Source organism: Coturnix japonica, chromosome 10 (assembly GCF_001577835.2).
Source record: "Coturnix japonica isolate 7356 chromosome 10, Coturnix japonica 2.1, whole genome shotgun sequence".
NCBI classification, from domain to species: domain Eukaryota; kingdom Metazoa; phylum Chordata; class Aves; order Galliformes; family Phasianidae; genus Coturnix; species Coturnix japonica.
In genome coordinates, this window is record NC_029525.1 from 1896222 (window position 1) to 1913302 (window position 17081).

The 17081-nt window shown below is 57.4% G+C and overlaps 2 protein-coding genes across 8 annotated transcripts; one reads left to right on the forward strand and one right to left on the reverse strand.

Annotated features, from left to right (window-relative positions):
- The first annotated feature begins 661 nt into the window (after positions 1-661).
- Positions 662-11892, forward strand: STRA6 (signaling receptor and transporter of retinol STRA6). 5 transcript variants are annotated; one of them, XM_015872749.2, is made up of 19 exons: positions 662-1171; positions 1615-1793; positions 4395-4526; positions 5393-5471; positions 5580-5665; positions 5775-5914; positions 6027-6193; positions 6337-6462; positions 6897-6964; positions 7075-7151; positions 7428-7489; positions 7717-7897; positions 8592-8667; positions 8751-8884; positions 9660-9777; positions 10169-10270; positions 10603-10766; positions 10975-11112; positions 11183-11892. In XM_015872749.2, the coding sequence occupies exons 3-19, from the start codon at positions 4408-4410 to the stop codon at positions 11359-11361; spliced, it is 2016 nt and encodes a 671-aa protein (XP_015728235.1). In that variant the 5' UTR covers positions 662-1171; positions 1615-1793; positions 4395-4407; the 3' UTR covers positions 11362-11892. The 5 variants fall into 5 exon arrangements, with proteins under 5 accessions (XP_015728235.1, XP_015728237.1, XP_015728236.1 ...); XM_015872751.2 differs by having other exon boundaries at positions 1706-1793; XM_015872750.2 differs by lacking the exon at positions 662-1171 and having other exon boundaries at positions 1195-1793.
- Positions 11893-13049: 1157 nt separating this feature from the next.
- On the reverse strand, positions 13050-17055 carry ISLR (immunoglobulin superfamily containing leucine rich repeat). 3 transcript variants are annotated; one of them, XM_015872755.2, is made up of 2 exons: positions 16808-17055; positions 13050-15115 (listed from the first exon to the last, which is right to left on the reverse strand). In XM_015872755.2, exon 2 carries the CDS (start codon positions 15105-15107, stop codon positions 13839-13841), a length of 1269 nt encoding a protein of 422 aa, XP_015728241.1. In that variant the 5' UTR covers positions 15108-15115; positions 16808-17055; the 3' UTR covers positions 13050-13838. The 3 variants fall into 3 exon arrangements, with proteins under 3 accessions (XP_015728241.1, XP_015728240.1, XP_015728239.1); XM_015872754.2 differs by lacking the exon at positions 16808-17055 and adding an exon at positions 16325-16411; XM_015872753.2 differs by lacking the exon at positions 16808-17055 and adding an exon at positions 16187-16371.
- Positions 17056-17081: the final 26 nt, after the last annotated feature.

Here is a 17081-nt window from a genome sequence, read left to right on the forward strand (position 1 = left end):
GAACTGCAGTTTAAGGCTGGAAGCTGCCTGCAGGTGGATTGGGAGCATTTGGGGGAGATGCTTTCCCTGTAAGCTGCTCTCTTTCAACTCTTCTCATGCAGCAACTGCAGTCAGGGGGTATTTTGGGACTGAGCTCACGGAGTGGTGGGCAGGGAGCTGGAACAGCCCCTCTGAGCCCCCAGCCCTGTCACATCACATTCCCCAATCCCCGCTGAAAATAGCGTGTTCCCACAGCCTTCGGGATGCTTCCAGTGAAACATGAGCCGGGGCCATGCTAGCAGATGGCCCTTTTCCTAGACAGCCCGTCCATCCATACAAAAAAACTGCATTCCAGCTCTTCAAGCTTGAAACAACACTGTTATCCTTCTGGGGAGCAGGCAGGGGATTCAGCAACACTTGGGACCCTGGGGCTGGAGGTTTTACTTATTTGATGGCATGGGAAAGGAGGTGCCTGTGGGGTGCCAGCCCCAAATCACTGCCTCCATGAACTCCTTAGGAGGTGCATTTGTATATTACTTGCTTTTATCCTCTTCATTTTGGGGGGCGGGGGGGGGAATAAATGTTGGGTTTTGGGCTTGTCATGCTGACACCCAACACAACCCCACTGCATGCACTGCAGTGCGCATCCTGGTGAAGGTGAGGGAATGGGGCAGGATTTGGGGGGGGGTCTCAGGCTCTAGATAGGGTTTAATGCAGCAACGAGGCATGGAAATGAGACATCTCTGCCTCTAGCCCTAATCAGGCTGCCTAATTTCCTCCCTGCCTTGTGCAAACACATTACCAAGGCACCTCTAATGATGGCAGCACCATCAAAGAGCAATTTTCCTGTAATTTCACCCAAGGCACAGTTTACTCAGGCAGCATTTCCCAGCTGCACCAGAGGCGCACGTGCAGCTTCCATCATCCCACAGCAGCAAGAGGAGGGGGGGGAACACAGTGAACAGGTGCATTGGGCACAGCAAGCCCCCATAGTACTCCTCATAACAACCTTGGAGGGGGGGAGCCTTGGCTCTTTGAGCCTGGCCACAAGGCTTTGGCTAAAAATTAAGCGGAATCCTCCACGCTGATTAATTTTCCCTTTGCTCCCTTGTCACATGCTGAGGGTATTGGGGTGCTGTGAGCTGCTGTATGATGAGCTTGGTGGCTCCTGGGGGAGGAGGAGGAAAGACAGGTATGGTTCAAATCCCGCTCTTCCCCAAAGTTGGGTGTTCAGGAAGCCCTTATTGCTGTGCTGGAATGCAACAAAGATCCTGGTGGGAGCTCTGGGACTGACACCTCGTGCTGATGGCACCTGGGGTCATCTGTCCCAGTCTTTACCCCAGTCCCAGGCTGCCTCATCCTGCCCGTTTCCAGCCTCAACACAATGCAGGATTGCACTGCGTCCAGCCCTTGGGCAGCCCCTGGGAGGACGCCTGCAGAAAACAGGGATGTCTGCAGCATCCTGGGTGGGCTGGCACGGTGCGGGGGCCCATTGTGCTCTCATTGCCCCCCCCTATAGCTGCCAGCATAGGGGCAGGGGGATGAAGGAGGTTGGCTCTGCTGCCTCCCCTCCCCGGGTAATCAAAGGGGAAAGCGCGGCACGGGGTTGGTTGCTTTTCATTTCCTAAACCCCAGGGTGGCCCCGAGCCAAGGCCTCCTCGCCATGGAGGGGATAAAGTTCCCGACACTGCCGCCGCCTCGCCGGTGCGCTGAACTTTGTCTGCAGGATCGTATGGCTGCCGCCGCGCCGTGCTGATGCTCTGAGCCCTGCACAGCCGTGTCCGTCCCCGAGCTGAGCCACAGGTCGGGAGCAGGTAACTTTGGGGGCTTCTCTTTTGGTGTTTTGGCAAAGTTTGGGTGCTTGAGGTGGGGGGTGAATCCGTCCGAGCTGAGCACTCATGCGTGAGTGTTTGCGTAAGGACTCCAAACCTCTTTGGTGGCCTTGAAGCCAAGATTTCGCAGCCCTCAACAGGGCTTTGGGGGCTCTGCCCTGCCTCCCCACTCTCCCCCTTCCCCCCAAGGTGCTGCTGCCGATTGCTTGGCTGCAAACCCACAGCTTTTCCCCTCCACTGCTCCTTGCAGGAGATGAGCGCAGCAGGTGCTGCTGTGGCTGCAGGATTTCAAAGCAAAGAGGGAGCTTAAAAAGAATCCCTAAAGGAAAATTTGTTTCTGTGCTTAACTGCCTTTGCTCCTAAAATCTGGGTCATTGGCAAGCATGCTGGTAGTCTCCAAGGTGGGTCAGCCCATGGATACAAGGGGTGCACAGAGCTGGAGGGTCCCTTTGGGGTGGCAGGGGTCAGCAGGGCAGGATTTGGGACCTATTGGATTTTGGGACCTGTTTGGATGTGGCTGGCTTTGTGCTGAGTGTTGGGATGGAAAACCATCTTTGCAGACCCTCATCTGTACCTCACTGCTGGCACAGCCCCCTGCCCTCCTCCTGCCTCATGGGGGCTTTCCAGGGAGGATGAGGATGTGGGTCAGGGTGTCCTTGGTGACCCCAGGGAAGACTGACTCAACCCCATACTTCTCGAACACAGGGGCTGAGTGGGGGCTTCCCGCAGGCTCCAGCCTTTATCCATCAAACCCCTCTGTGTCCACAAGTTGGGAAACTCATAGAAAACAAGCAGTGGGGAAAAGCTGCCCTATTCCAGAAAGAGGATTAAAGTCTTCGAGCAGCTCTGGTAGCTGCTAAATCCCCCCCTGTAGGACCCAGCATCTTGCTTGGATGTCCCCATCGGGTGTCCTCAGGGGCCACCTTCCTGCAGGGACACTCAGCTCTTCCAGTCACTCTCACTCAGCAATTGAATTAGAGGAGATCTCTCTTAAACAACTCCACCCCCCCCCCGGCCCAAGCACTCCCTGAACAATTGTGAAATGAGATCTTTATCATTTTTATTAAAAGCTGTACACAAGGCATCACCATTATCCCCGATAGGAGGAGGGAAGGGGGCTGGGAGGGGGAATTCCCTTATGGTTCCCCCCCCCCCCAACGTTTAATTCATAGCAGTGGGATGCAAAAGCTCCCCAGAGAGTGATGGATGGTGGGAAATGAAGAATATGAAGGAGCTTTATTGAAGCCATCAATCCCTGTGATGCTGTGGCGATCAAAGACCCAGCCTGTTTGGGCAGGGGTTAGGTGGAGGAGCAAAGGGATCAGGTTTCGGGTAGAGGAGAGCTGATGGGGTGGGATTTTGGCACGCTTGGCTTTGCCCATCCCATGGTGGCAGCGCCTCTGAAGCTGCTTCCTGCTGGCACCCTTTTGTCACCAAAGGTGGCTGGGCTGCTGTCACCCTGCTGGTGGGAGGATGAGCTTGGAGGTGGCTCTGTGGGGTGGTGAGAGGGGCAATGGGCAGCTCCATTTGGACCATTTGGGATGAGGTCTTTCACCCGAAGGCTGCAGCACCTTAACTCTGGAGGAGGGGACCCTCCAGGAGAGGAAAGAGTCTCCCGGGTCTTGTGAGATGTTTGTGTGCTTTATGGGCTCCTTCTACCTCTTTTAGGAGTGCTACATTCCTGGGTGATGAGGTCAGAGCCGCTTCCCCATGCAGGCAAAACCAAGGGATGGCAGGGGAGTCGATGCTCCAGGGTGGGCTCTGGGGACCCAAGACCCCCCCTGGGGAGTGGGACCCTCACCCAGAGTGGATAGGGAGCACCAAAGGAATATCAACCCGCCCCTTTGGAACTGCTGAGCAGTGTGTCAGGAGTCCCCAGGGAGCTGCTCTCAGCCCCATGGTCAGTTTGGTGACATCCCCAAGCCCTGGGTTGGCACATGGGGACAGTGTTGGATACTTCACTTGGGGTAGGGAAGGCTTCCTTCAGCTCTTTCGATGCTTTGCATATGGGGTGCCCTTCATCTCTTTGGGTGCTTTCCTGCCCTACTATGGGCTCATTGTCTCCGGGGCACAGGGAAGACTGTATTGATGACGGTGATGAGCTGAGTCACAGAGCTGCAGGACAGCAAGGGAGGGTGTGGGGCTGTTGGGCCAAAGTCATCAGTGCTGTGCAAAAGGGAAAACAACAGAGGGAAGGAGGAACAAAACCTTGTTGCATTTGGCACCAGGACAAGCCATCCCTTATTACTGTGGGATGAGTTCGCTTTGCCCAGGGGCAGGTGCTGGGGCTGCAAGCACCTGGTGGCAAAGGGACACAGGGAACACGAGCCACTCACCCATTTCTTTCCTGCTTCACCTACACCCCCTGAACGTGACCCTTGTGCTGGTTCTGCAGCCCTTCACGTAGCCACTGTGAAGCAACCCAAACAAAGGCTGCGGCTCTATCAGCGTCCCAGCAGCCAAGGTGGGGATGGGTGGGAGTGCCCTGGCAGAATAAAGCCCGTGTGCTGCTTGCTTCCAGCCCTCTATTCCCAAGGGGACTTCCCCCAGGCCCATCTCTCTGCCTCTCCCTTGGGTCACTAGGAAGAAGGTGCTCATGGCAGCCAACGGCTCCGGGGCCGCACACGGCTCTCTGCTGGATGACAGCTTTGGGGATGACCTGGTGTCCGACTGGTACATCTATGAGACAGCAGAGACATCTGCACCGCAGGATGAGTAAGTGCCGCGTGTCCCCGGGCAGGTGCCACCTCCTCCTCTTGTTCACATGGATGGACACAGCTCATTGTATGAGGGGTTCCCTCATCCTGTAGATCTGCTGTGTTACAAAGCGTTCTCCAAGCAGTTTACCTGTGGACCTGTTACACCTGGGTCCACCTTTTGTCCCTCTGTTGTTGGTGTCTAATCCTGAGCAGTAGAGCCTGATGGGGACAAGCCCAGCCATTGCCACAGGGTCATTAATCTGTATTGTGCAATCTCTGAGATCTCCTTGCCCTCATGTGCCCACAGCCCTTATGGAAACCTTCAGGGTGCTGGCTCTTTCCTTCTTGGTGTCCCCTGGTGCTGAGGACATGCAGGCAGCATTGCAGTGTCCCCTGATGGTGCTGCATCCCATACAGACCCCAAAAGCTCAGTATCTGGTGCTGGTGAAATCCAACTGTTTTGGAGCTTGATCTACCCTCGAAGCTGCGATATTTGGGGACAGCAGGAACTGTCTGGTCTATCCAAGGACAGCTGTTAGCAGAGGGAGAAGGCAGAAACCACAGAGCTCTACTGGCAGCAGCCTGTCCTTAAAGCCTTCCTTGGTGGGATGGGGTAACTTCAGACATTTGCTGCCTCAACAAACCCTAAAGTGGAGCACAGGGTCCGGGAGAGCATGGGTGCCTGGAGGGACACTCCCTGTTCTTATCTCTTGAGCTCAACCATAAAATGCATCTCTCAGGGTGACCTCAGCCCCACTATCAGGGCTGTGTGGTCATGCTCCTTGAAGGTTCTGTGCTGCTGATGTGCATGCATGGAGCGTCCCCTCACCATCTCCCTTTCAGGACGCAGTATAACCCCAATTATTTTTCCCCTTTCTCCAGCATGTTTCCTAGCACCATCCCTGAATGTGACCCCACCATTTCCCCCAGGCTGTACCATACCTGTATGGCACCCATCTCTGTAAGTACTCATTCTGGGATGGTGAGCCACTTGCCCCATTCTAGGCCATGCACAACTGCTCTTAAATGGTTCTACGTGGATTTCAGTGTGGTTTCCTTCTTCTGGCAGCTGGCTGTGCTGCTGGGCTTGTCCTTGATGGTGAAACGCAGGCGGCTCCACCGGGACTGCTGGAATGGCATCCCTGGGTTGCTCAGGTACCGTGTCCCAGCATCCCCATCACCCTGCCCAGCTGGCATGTAACAAGTCAGCTGTAAGCTGCCATATGCCAAGCAATGGGATGCCAGGCCCATTTCTACCTCACAGCCCAGCTAACTTCCTGGAGGAGGAGGGCAACAGAGGGCTGATGGCTGCGGTGTTTGGCATCCTCTTCTCCTCACTGTGTGTGCTGGTGCTGGATGCTGATCCTCTGCCACTCATCACCCACTCCTCCCAGCACAGCCGGGGTAAGGCAGGCTCCATCCCAGCCTCATGGAGCCATGCAGCACCATCGGGGCAACGCATTCACTCTGATCCCTACTGACATCTCCTGTCCTCTCTGTTCCCTCTCCCATGCAGAGTACTGGAAGATCCTGGCCTTGCTCTACTACCCCGCCTTCTACTACCCCTTGGCTGCCTGCGCCACGGTGGGGCACAAGGCCAGCTACCTTCTGGGCTGCCTGCTCTCCTGGTGCCACTTTGTTGTCCATGTCTGGCAGAAGGTGGACTGTCCCCAGTCGCCAAAGGTAGGTGTGATGACATCCCACCATCAGGGAGGGCTGGTGTGGCTTTGTCACCTCACTGAAGAGGTGGCTTTGAGATACCAGCACTCAGGTTGTGATCTTAGGCTTGGTGGGGTCTGGACTGTGACAGCTCTGCTTGTCTCCAGATATATAGGTATTACTCCACGCTCTCTTATGTCCCCATCATCCTCTGCCTCATGGTCTTAAGTCTGTGGTACCCAGCCCTGCTGATCAGGAGCTTCATAGGGAAGGAGGAGACCTCAAATAAGGAGGTAATGAAGGTCCATGGCATGGTGGGAACACAGGGGAATCCCACATGGTTTTGGAGCTGTGAGAATTGGGGTGTTCCCAGTGTTCCCAGTTTGGTTCCCAGCAGCCTGCCTGCCCTCTGAAGGCAACACAGCACACATGGTTTGCAGCTCTGTTTATCTTGGTGGATTTCAAGAGGGGAAAATCCATCTTTGGAGTAAACTCCTTAGTACAAGAGGCTTATGGCATCAATGGGTCCCATTCAGGCCGGACTGGGGTCGCCTTGTGTTCCCAGCAGGCAGCAATAATCCTCAGCCCTTTTGGAAATGCTGGGCTTTGTTGGGTGAAGGAGAGGAGAAAATCTTCAAAAACAGCACTTGGCCCTAGCGTGGACTGAAGTGACCCCACTGTGGGCTGGCTGGGGGGGAGCAGGCGACTTACTGCTGCTTTGCTGAAGGTTACAGGGAGAGGCTATTACAAGAAGTACCTCAAGGCTGTGCTGTCCAGGCGGCTGCAGAAGGGGAGGTAAGGGCAGCCTGGGGATGGGAATGGGGGCAGAAATAGCCCCGTAGCCCTGGTTTTAATAGTAAAATAAAATACAAGCCACTCTTGTCACCACCTACTTCCTCCTACAGCACCCCAAAGCTGGAGGAGAGCCTCCTGTCCCGGCTCCGTGCCTACCTCTGCTCCTACATCTACACTCTAGAGGAAGGTAGGGCGTGCTCCTCATGCAGCAGAAGCTCTGCAAACAGTCTGCCTCCCCCAGGGATAGCAAATGCCTTCCTTGGCACCGGCCCCAAAGCATCTGTGCCATGGCAGCTGCTGCCTGGCACGTGCACAAACTGTTGCAGTTTGGGGTTGGAGGAACAGGGGGTTGGGACCCCCATGGGGCATGAGATGGAGTGGGGCTGATGCTTTGGGAGCATGAGGATTTAAAGGTTTGCAGGAAGGAAAACCTCAATTCACAGCTGGTTACTCCCATTTGCAGGTTTCCAGCTCCCGCTGAAGCTCGTCCTGTCCATGACCACATCGGTCATCGCTGTCTACCAGGTGACAAAGGTGGCCCAGTGGCATGCAGAGGCCATGTCCTCAAAGGGGCAAGGGGACCACTGCCATGTGCCACTGGGGCAGTTTGGCTTTGGGGATGGTATTAGCGTGCCTTGAGGTATTACCATCCCTTGGCTCAGCCTCGGTCCCCAGCACTTTGCTCACAGGGCTCAGCCACCCTTAAGTCTTTAAGCCAACGCAATGGCTCACGCGGCATTGCCCCCTTGCAGGTGGCCCTGCTGCTGCTGGTGGCCTTCGTCCCCACCATCCAAATCGTGCGAGCAGGCATGACGAAGGATGTGGTGGTGCTGCTAGTGCAGTTTGGACTGGTGCCCTCTGAGAACCCAGGCATGCCAGGGGACATGGAGAAGGAACTCAGCACTGTCAAGCACTACCTGTGGTCGCTGGAAGGTGGGTGGGGAGCATCCCCAAGGTTTGAAAGTCTCAAACCCAGATTCACCCTCTTGGAAAGAGGAGACACAGCTCGTGCCTGAGCCTGGTGCCGTGCCAGGGCTCCTCCAGCAGCTGCTGCCTGCCCAAGCTCCGTGCTGCAGATGCCACTCCTTGGACAGGTTTGGAGATGTGCTGGAATCGAGCAGATGGCCCCTCAGCCCCTGCTGCTGAGCGGGCACCCGATAATTGAAAGCCCTGCGTGGGGCTGGCAGGGTGCCCCCTCCTTTCATGGGGCATTTTGGTGACTTTTCCAGAGTTGCCAAGCCTTTCTCATCCTCTTGACCTTTGTTTTCCTGCCATTTCCATCTTTCCAAGCAGATCCCCTTCTCCTTTCTTCCTTCCCACTACACAGCACCCCACCAGGCTCTGCATGACTTGCTTGTTGCTCCAGCAGGGAGTTAACCTAGCAATGATACCCCTCCTAATTTGCTTGGGGAACATTATCCTCCTGCCTTCCAAGGGGATAAAAAAGTTTCCCCTAGTTTTGCAAAAGGGATGGGAAGGGAAATTGAGGCACAGCACGCTGCTTGGGGATCTATCCAAGCAGCACCAGCACCTATAGCTGTGTGATGCTTCCAGGGCCTGCAGCCCTTTAGGGACAAAGCCCAGCTCCCTTAGGGACAAAGCCCAGCTCACTGTCCTCTCCCTGCAGTGTGCTACGTGTGCTCGCTGGTGCTGTGCTGCCTGCTGACCCTGGCCATGCTGCTGAGGACGCTGGTGATGCACAGGTAGGGCCCTGTGCCACCTCTATCACCCATTCCATGCCCTTATCCTTGTCCCAAAGCCCAGCATTGACTTCTCTCCCCTGCAGAAGCAACCTGAAGGCGCTGTACCAAGGGGCTGTGCTCGATGTCTTCTACAAAGCCCACATCCTCCGCCCATCCCGACAAGCCATCGTCTGCTGGATGAGCTTTGCCAGCTTCCAGACAGCTTTTGCTTGCCTGGGTACACGTTATTGGGGGGGCTATGGGGTGGGAGAAGGTGGCAAACCCCGTTTCCAAGAGGGAACTTTATATTCAAGCAGCTCCAATCCCCCTTTTTGGCCCCATTTCGCAAAACTCTGGGGCTTTTGTTCATCTATTCCCTCAACACAATCTGTCCTTCTGCGGCGAGGACCAAATGGTGGGGGAAAAGAAGGGTCTGGAGGAGGGGGGTGGGGGGAGTGAGAGCCGCCTTGGCTTCAGCCCAGATATTTTGATCCGTGAAGCAGTCATGGCATCTCATGCAAAGGCCTGCCTGTCTCCTTCAGTCCTGGCCATCGCCTCCCAGAGTCTGTGCCAAGGGGTGTGAGGTGGGTCAGAAATCCTGCCTGGGCTCAGCCTGGTGCAATGCCTTAAAGCCCAGCTGCAAAGCAGAGCACTCGAGGTAGAGAGCGGCATCCGATGGCGCGAGGAGCCGCAGCCGCCGCCGCTCTCGGCTTGATTTATGATTAGAAATCACAGCTCGGGCTGATTTTATGATGAGGCATCACAGCCGCAGCCCCCGGAGATGGCTCCTCTCCGTGGGGATAAAGCAGGGCGCGATAAGAGAGGCTGAACTTGTAATTAGATCCCGCACAGAGCATTGTGTGCAGAGCGGGGGAGGCAGGGACAGCTCGTGCTTATTATGGGATTAAAGCGAAAGGCGTGCTCAGAAACAAGCACAGGGGTGGGAAGGAGAACAAGGACCATTTCTCCTCCCTTCCCTGTGACAGCTTCTTTCCCCCGTGCCTCCCTCCCAGGTCTCCTCATCCAGCAAGTGATTTTCTTCATCTGCTTTGCTGCCTTCACCTTCCTTGTCGTCATCCCGCTGCAGTCTGGCACAAGCTCATACCTCTTCAAAGTCGTGCAGAACATGTGGTGAGCACTGTGGGCAACCCAACTGGGTGCCATAGCCAAGGCTGTAATGAGTTATATGGGGTGTCTGGCCAAGGGGAGGCTGCACTGTAGGCACTGGGGATGTTCACCCCTCTCACCTTCCAATCTTGGGTAGGATGGCCTCAAGAGGAGATGGCTTCAGTTTGCACCAGGGGAGGTAGGAGCTGGATATTCAGAAATGCTTCTCAGAACAAGTGATAATGCATTGGCACAGGCTGCCCAGGGAGGTGGTGGGGTCACCATCCCGGGAGGTGCTCAGGAAAAGGGTAGATATCACACTGAGTAGTGTGGTCTAGAATGATCACAGGCATGGTGGACTGGATGACCTTATGGGTCTTTCCTATCTTAATGGATCATCTTCTCTTCTGGCCAGGCCCTTCTGGCTGACCCTGGTAGTGGCTGTCATCATGCAGAACGTGGCAGCTCACTACCAGTTCCTGGAGCAGCATCCCCTGCGGAAAGAGCTGACCAACAGGTATGGCCATGTGAGCTCTATGGGGGAGAGCTGCCCAGTCATTGTGGGCTTTTGGGCTGCCATGTGCCCTCGACCCCAAAGCCTGAGACTCACGCTCCTTTTAAGGAGAAATGGAGTCCCTACAAGTGGAAGCAAATCTTTAAGTCCTGACCACACACCAGAAGGGCGTTCACATCTCTCTGTGGGATGGAGCCATCTCAGTCAGGGATGGTGTCGGTCAGGGAGGGGGAGAAGGGAGGGAGGTTTATTTTGGCAGCTTCCTCTGGTAGGGAAGGGCTGTGTTCCCTGTCCTAGGCTGTTTTTGTTCCTTATTCCTCCTTTCCCATCCACAGACGAGCTCTCTACATCATCACCTATCTGCTGTTTCCCATCAATGTGCTGGTGGGGGTCCTGGCAGGGGTCTGGAGGATGGTTATCTCTGCCCTCTACAATGCCATCCACTTCTGCCAGTTGGACATCAGCCTGCTGAACCGTGGTGTGGAGACTTTTGACCCAGGTAGGGCAAGGGGCAGCCCTGGCATAGGAACCTCCATCAACTCTAATGGGGACCTCCAGCAGCACAGGGCCACATAAGCTCCCAGGGCTCACATCTAGGGCTCCTCCATCACCTGCTGGGACCAAGGGTGGGTTCATGTCCTTGTTCTCTTCAATCAGTATTGGCCCATGCTGGCCCCACTGTGTGTTTCCTATGGGCTGTCCCCCAGGCTACCACGCATACTGCCACTACCTGAAGACGGAAGTCAGCCAATCTCACCCACTGATGAGAGCCTTCTGCATGCTGCTCCTTCAGCCCATGAAGCCACAGGGGCAACCTGAGCCTCAGACAGGGGACCTGGAGGAAGGTGAGTTCCTACAGCCAGGGCAGGCTCTTCCAGCACACAGAACATGCTTCTCACTGCCATCTCCTTCCAGGCCTCCAACTGATGCACACCAAGAAGGCACCATCAGATGGAAGCCGGTTGAAGCGGAGCCGGGCACGCTGGTGGTTGGCCTACACCCTCCTCAACAACCCCTCACTGATGGCCTGCCGAAAAACTGCCCTCTGCGATCCCACAGCCAACGGGGCCCAGCTCAGCCCCCCTAAGCCCTGACCTCCACCCCCTGCCTGTTCCCTCCCATCCCATCCCGCCTCGCATTGACTTTCCTCCCATGATGGAAGGAGGTTGGGCACTCCTGTCCCTCTCCAGCAGTGACAGCACTGGTTTGTAGCTCTGGGGCCATGTGGGATGCAGAGGTGATGACACAGCTAGAGCCTAAGCCCAAGCTGGGAGCAGAGGCTTGGTGAGCCAAGTTAGACCTGTCAGCCATCCCAAAAGTCCTCTTAGGGTCACTTCTGAGATAAGTCCGCCAGCACCATCCCTGTCATCCTCATGGGGTTTTTCCCATTTCACGTGCTCTGTTTTAGTCTGGGAGGTTGCAGAACAGTTCATTTGGGGCTCCTGTAGCTCTCACCCTCCAGTTTGCCCTACTGGGGCTGTTTCCTCCCCTGCTGCCACCCCACTGTGCTCAAAGTTAGCTGTTCTCCAGGACCAGCCAGCCCCAAGCCCATAGAACAGCATTATGCCTCCTTGGGCCGTGCCGAGCTGGGGAAGAACAATAAATCATATACCTCATTGCTACAATCGGGGTGTGCTTGCTCTTTTGGTGAGGGTGAGACGCACCTGAGGACTCCTGGAGTGGGGACACCAGGATGGTCACAATGGTGTTTTGGTTGATCTGCTTGATCTTATGGGGAGAAACAACCAAATCTCTGCTCTAAGCCTTTGGTTTGGCCATACTCAGCAGCTGGGTTGACAGCAGGGTGTTGGAATCCACCTTTGAACTGATGATGCTGGGGACCACTGGTGCCCCATATGTGTGGGGCCTCAGAACTTCACCACGCAGCCTCCAAGGCTCAGGGAAAGGCAGCGGAAATCCCTGCAATGTTCTGCATGCAGCTCGGGGCCATGGGTGGAGCTGCTGCTCTGCATCTGTTTACAAAGCCTGCGGCTTCCTGGAGATGTCTTGGCTGGGTCTGAGGTGAGAGATGACAGGAGGTGGCTTCACTCTTTGTTTTCTTTCCCTTCCTTTGGCATAATCAGGGTGCCCTGAGGGTGAACTAAGCCTTTCGCTGTGGCTTCTTGTCCCTGCAAGCTCCTGCTTTGCACGCAGCCCTTGTATGGCTCTGTCCCCATGCGTCCCCATGGCCACCATCCTCATCCCACCCAATGTGACACGCCTGAGCCTGCACAAGGTAGGTCAGGGAGTGCCTCTGGTTAACAAAAGCCTAAGACATACATGTGGGGAATGGAAATCCACCTTTGCAAACACAAGGGCACGGAAGGCAGCTGGGCAGGGTGGTGGCTCTCTTCCCAGACCCCACACAGCGTGGGGCTGAGCTGCCATCCCAGCATGTATGGAAGGGAGAGCATCAACAGGGTGACATGGCTGTAGGGCAAACTGCCTCCAGAATGTGGAAAGGACCCTATGGAAGCATCGCATCCCATAAAATGAAAGTGAAACTCTGTGTAGAACATTGCCCTCCCTGCGCTTGCACTGGGGCTGTGTTGTTCTTTCTGCCTGTAATGGGAACAATATGTGTCTGCTTGCTGGCTGTGCAGCTAGGGGGGGATGCTCTCTGCCTCCATAAAAGAAACCAAATAGGGCTGGAAAGTTTGTGCAGAGGCCTCAGGCTTCAACAGCTGCTTTACAGATGTTTATGTCTCTGCCTTCTCATCTCTGCCTTCTCCTCCCTGCTCCAGTCTGTGAGCGAGCTGTGGGGGGCACAGAAGCAGCAGGCTGGTTTACAAAAGGTATTTATTGTGCTTGGTACATGGCTGGCGGCACAGCTTTGGTTACAAGGCTGCAGGAGTCTGCATGGCTCCCGCAGGCACACGCTAGCAGAAAACATGAGGGTTGCTCGGTAGTCCCACCGTGAGCCCACGGCATCGGGGGCACAGCGTGGATGTCCTGCAGAGAGATGTAAGGCACTTTGGGGTAATTGGTTTCATGTGGTCTCTTTGGTCTCTGCTTCTCCTGCTGTAACTGTGGGGTTGAGAAGCACAGCTTGGCGGGACGGGCCCGGTCGAGTGGTTTGGGCTGTGGGTTCTGGTGGTGAATGGAGAGGAAAACATCTGCATCACAACTGTGTGAAGCAATGAGGGTGGCAGGGCCTGGGCCTGGGACACAGGGAGGGCACAGACACCACGGATAGTCCCTCACCCAACCAGTCCTCTGCAGGAAAGGCTTAGCCTGCTCCTCATGGACTGATCCATGCCTGGTACTGGGTGCTCTGCACCTCCCCTACCATATCAATCACATAAAAAATCACTGTGCTGCCTCCATTCCTAAAGGACCCCACAGCAAGGCTGGCCCTGCAGCAACAGCACAACGTGGATCTGCCCTACATCACCCAAGCCTTTATGGAGCTCTCAGCCCCTATGTACGCAGGGTCGGACCAGCCCTGGGCTCAGCTCTCAGCCACATTTGCGCCCACCTGCAGTCCCAGAAGCTCAGCAAACGCATGGCACTATGTGAAGGTAAATGATACAGAAAGTGGGGGAGCCCTGGTGCCTGTCCCTGCTCCCCTTCACCAGCCCAGCATGATGCCCAAGGCCAGCAGCAGGATTAGCAGCCCAAACTGGGGCACAGCTCCTTCAGCCATGCCCTTCACCTCCCTCGGCACGTGGTAGACAATGACCAGCTTCTCTCCAGCACCAACGGGATCCATCTCATCACCCTTGTAGCAGCTCCGTCCCCCCAGGGGGCTGGCATGGGGGTCATCCTGCAGCAGGTCTTCAGCTGGATTCTCTGATCCAGCCAAGGCCACGTTGACAGACACCTCTCTTGTGCCCACATCATTGATGGCAATGCAGGTGTAGGTGCCTTCATCCTCCTTGCTGAACTTGGGGATGGCCATGGTGCCATTCTTGAAGACCAAGAAGCGCTCCTGGCTCTGTTTGATGCGCCCAGATGGGGAGAGGCTCCCATCCCGCGCCACGTTGGGCCCATCAATCTCAACACCACGCCCGGGGGTCTGGATCCTCCAGCGGATTTGGGGCAGGGGGCTGCCCGCCACACTGCAGTGCAGGCTGAGCGTCAGCCCATCGGGCAGCACCGTGTTGTCCAGCTTGGACAGGTAGGTGAGCTGCACTGATGGGGCCACGCACTGATGCGCCGGGATGTCGGTCACCGCTCGGCCCCGCATCCGCCCTGGTGCAGCACACAGCGTGGATCCACCCTTGGTGAGGGACACCGAGGTGCTCTCAGCCCAGCGTTTGAGCCAGAAGAGCTTACAGGAGCAATTGAAGGGGTTGTTGAAGAGCTGCAGCTGGGACAGCGAGGGCAGCGGGTGGAAGGTGCCATCAGCCAGCGTGGTGAGCTGGTTGTCATTGAGCCACAACGAGCGCAGCTCCGCCAGTGCCTGGAAGGCATCTCTGGGCAGCCCGGCCAGCCTGTTGTTGTTCAGCTTGAGGATCTGCAGCCCGCTCAGGTTGCGCAGGTCCTGCCAAGGGAAGGTGACCATCTTGTTGTGGCTCAGGTCCAGGTTCTTCAGCTGTGACAGCGTGGCAAAGGCACCCGGCTCGGCACCGCTGATCTGGTTGTAGCCCAGCCACAGCGACTGCACCTCGGGCACGTCGGCGAAGGCTCCGCGCCGCAGCCAGCCGATGCGGTTGGCCGACAGCGTCAGGATGGTGACGTTCGGGGACAGTCCCTGCGGCACCTCGGGCAGCTCCTTGTAGGCACATTCGGCCAGCAGGCGCCCGTTCTTCTTGGTGGAGCAGGAGCAGGGCCGGGGGCAGGCCAGCCCCCGGCACAGCAGCACGGCGAAGCCCAGGCAGCACAGGAGAGGCCCCATCCTTCCTCCTGGGGACAGACAGGGGACGTGAGGGTGGCCGTGAGAGTAGCCAGCATGGGATCAGTGCTTGCCAAGCTCTAACAGGAACCAGCCCTGCGATTATCTGCAGTGGTAATGGGGAATATTTGAAATATTCCCCACTGTGAGCAAGGCACAGCTATGCCAATAGCTCCTGGCTACCTCCATGATCTTCAACTATTTCCTTCCCACTCCATCTCCTCGACAAAATGTCCCCCTGCCCCTGTTATAGGCATCCTGCATCCCTCTGGTTTGGGGATGAAAGCTTTGTGCTTCACATTCAGACCTCCCTGAACCTCTCCTAACGTGGATCAACACCACCCTCTCTCCCACCCTCAGCCTTTCTCCCCTCAAAGCACCAGCTCCGGGCCCCTCAGCCCCTCCGACCAGCCGCCGGGGGTGCTGCTGGAAGCCTTTACGTGCGGAGGGCAGAGCTAACTCCTTGCTGGCCTGGATCGGCGGCCGCAGAGCCGCTTGTAAGCTGTGCTGTGCGGGTCCCACCGCGGAAGCAGTTAACTCAGCGAGGAGCTGGCAGCCAAACCCCTTTGTCTCGGCTCCGTGCTGCTGCGGGGCAGGAGGGGAGAGGGTGATGGGCACCGAAACGCTGCGCAACTATTTTATTGGTTTCTTTAGAGGGGGAGGGGGGGGCGAGCCGTGCTGCTGCAAAAGGCTGAATGCAGAGGGCCCCAGCCTGCAGGGAGAAGCTACCACCGGGGCTGGGGCCGGGGCCCGGTGGCACTAGGTCCCCTCTGGGGTGTTCCGTGGGGTGCATGCACGGATCGGCCCCGCACAGGATGGGTGCGCGCACGGATCCGGCCCCACGCAGGACGGCCGCGCACCGCGGGTCCCTCCACTCCCCCCATCCCGCTCCCCCCATCCCCGCTCTCCGGTTCCCGGCAGCGCTTCCCGGTGAGACGTGGGGGGGGGCCGTTCCCTCTCCCCTCCGGCCGGGCCGCGGCAGCCGGGGGCGGTGCAGCGTGCGCATACCAGAGCCGTGAATAACACCCCCCCGCCTCCCCGGGCAGTCCCGCACACCCCTCCTCGGCGCCCCGTCACCGCACCGATGGTTTCCCGAGGACGGAGCGCCCGTTGCTCCCCGCCGCGGCTCCGGGCTGGCGGCTGCGGCTCCCTCGGCCCGCACCCGGCTTCTCCTCCCCCTATCCGCTCCCCCGGGCCCTTTTGTTTTCCATGGCACCGACCCGCTCCAGCTTCTCTCCTCGCAGAGGATCGCAGAGAGAAAAAAAAACACACAGGCGGCCCCTCCTCCCCCCGCGGCCCCACCGCTCCCGGCCCCAAAGATCTGAGGGGGGGGGGAGGGAAGCGCAAAGGGCTGCCAACACGGTCCCTCTGTCCCGGGGCTGGGGATGGGGGTGTTGTCCCGCAGAGCCGTGCCCAGCTCGGTGGGATACGCAGGTCGAGGCAGCATCGGGCCGCAGAGCATCCCTTGCTCATCCCACCCGAACAAAGTGAGGCTGCCAGACCCTGCAGGACCCCCACCCCAGCTGGGTCCTGTGTGGAGCTCCAGCTCTCTGCTGCCTGCGCTGACACAACCGAGGCCGTGAGCGGGGTTAAAAATAGTGCGGGGCGATGGGATTAGCGGGATCGGAGCGGGTCACTGGGGGGCTCGCAGCGGGATCTTCCCCTCCACCCTCGTCCCCTCACGATATCGGGGTCGCACTCACAGAGCTGCGGGCTGCCGGCCGAGGCTCGGATCTGCTGTTTAGCCTTTCACTCGGGTTTTTGAGCTGGTTGTGACACCACCGTGGGATGAGCATGTGGTCACCGTCACCCACGGGCGCGTCCCTCTCCACCCGGGGCTGGTGGCTCGGCTAAGGGTTAATGCCTTCAGTGGGGACAAACCACCCCGCTGTGCCCCCTTAACCCTTTTGGGGTTGCTCCGGCCATGGGATGCGGGGAGGGGGTTGGGGGGGGGGGGGGGGACGCGGAGCTCCGTCC

Coding starts and splice junctions, on each gene's coding strand:
- ISLR (XM_015872755.2), bottom strand. CDS start 15,107: ATGGGGCCTCTCCTGTGCTGCCTGGGCTTCGCCGTGCTGCTGTGCCGG.
- STRA6 (XM_015872749.2), top strand. CDS start 4,408: ATGGCAGCCAACGGCTCCGGGGCCGCACACGGCTCTCTGCTGGATGAC. Junction 4,527..5,392: donor ACATCTGCACCGCAGGATGA/GTAAGTGCCGCG, acceptor CCCTTTCTCCAG/CATGTTTCCTAGCACCATCC. Junction 11,113..11,182: donor GACAGGGGACCTGGAGGAAG/GTGAGTTCCTAC, acceptor ATCTCCTTCCAG/GCCTCCAACTGATGCACACC.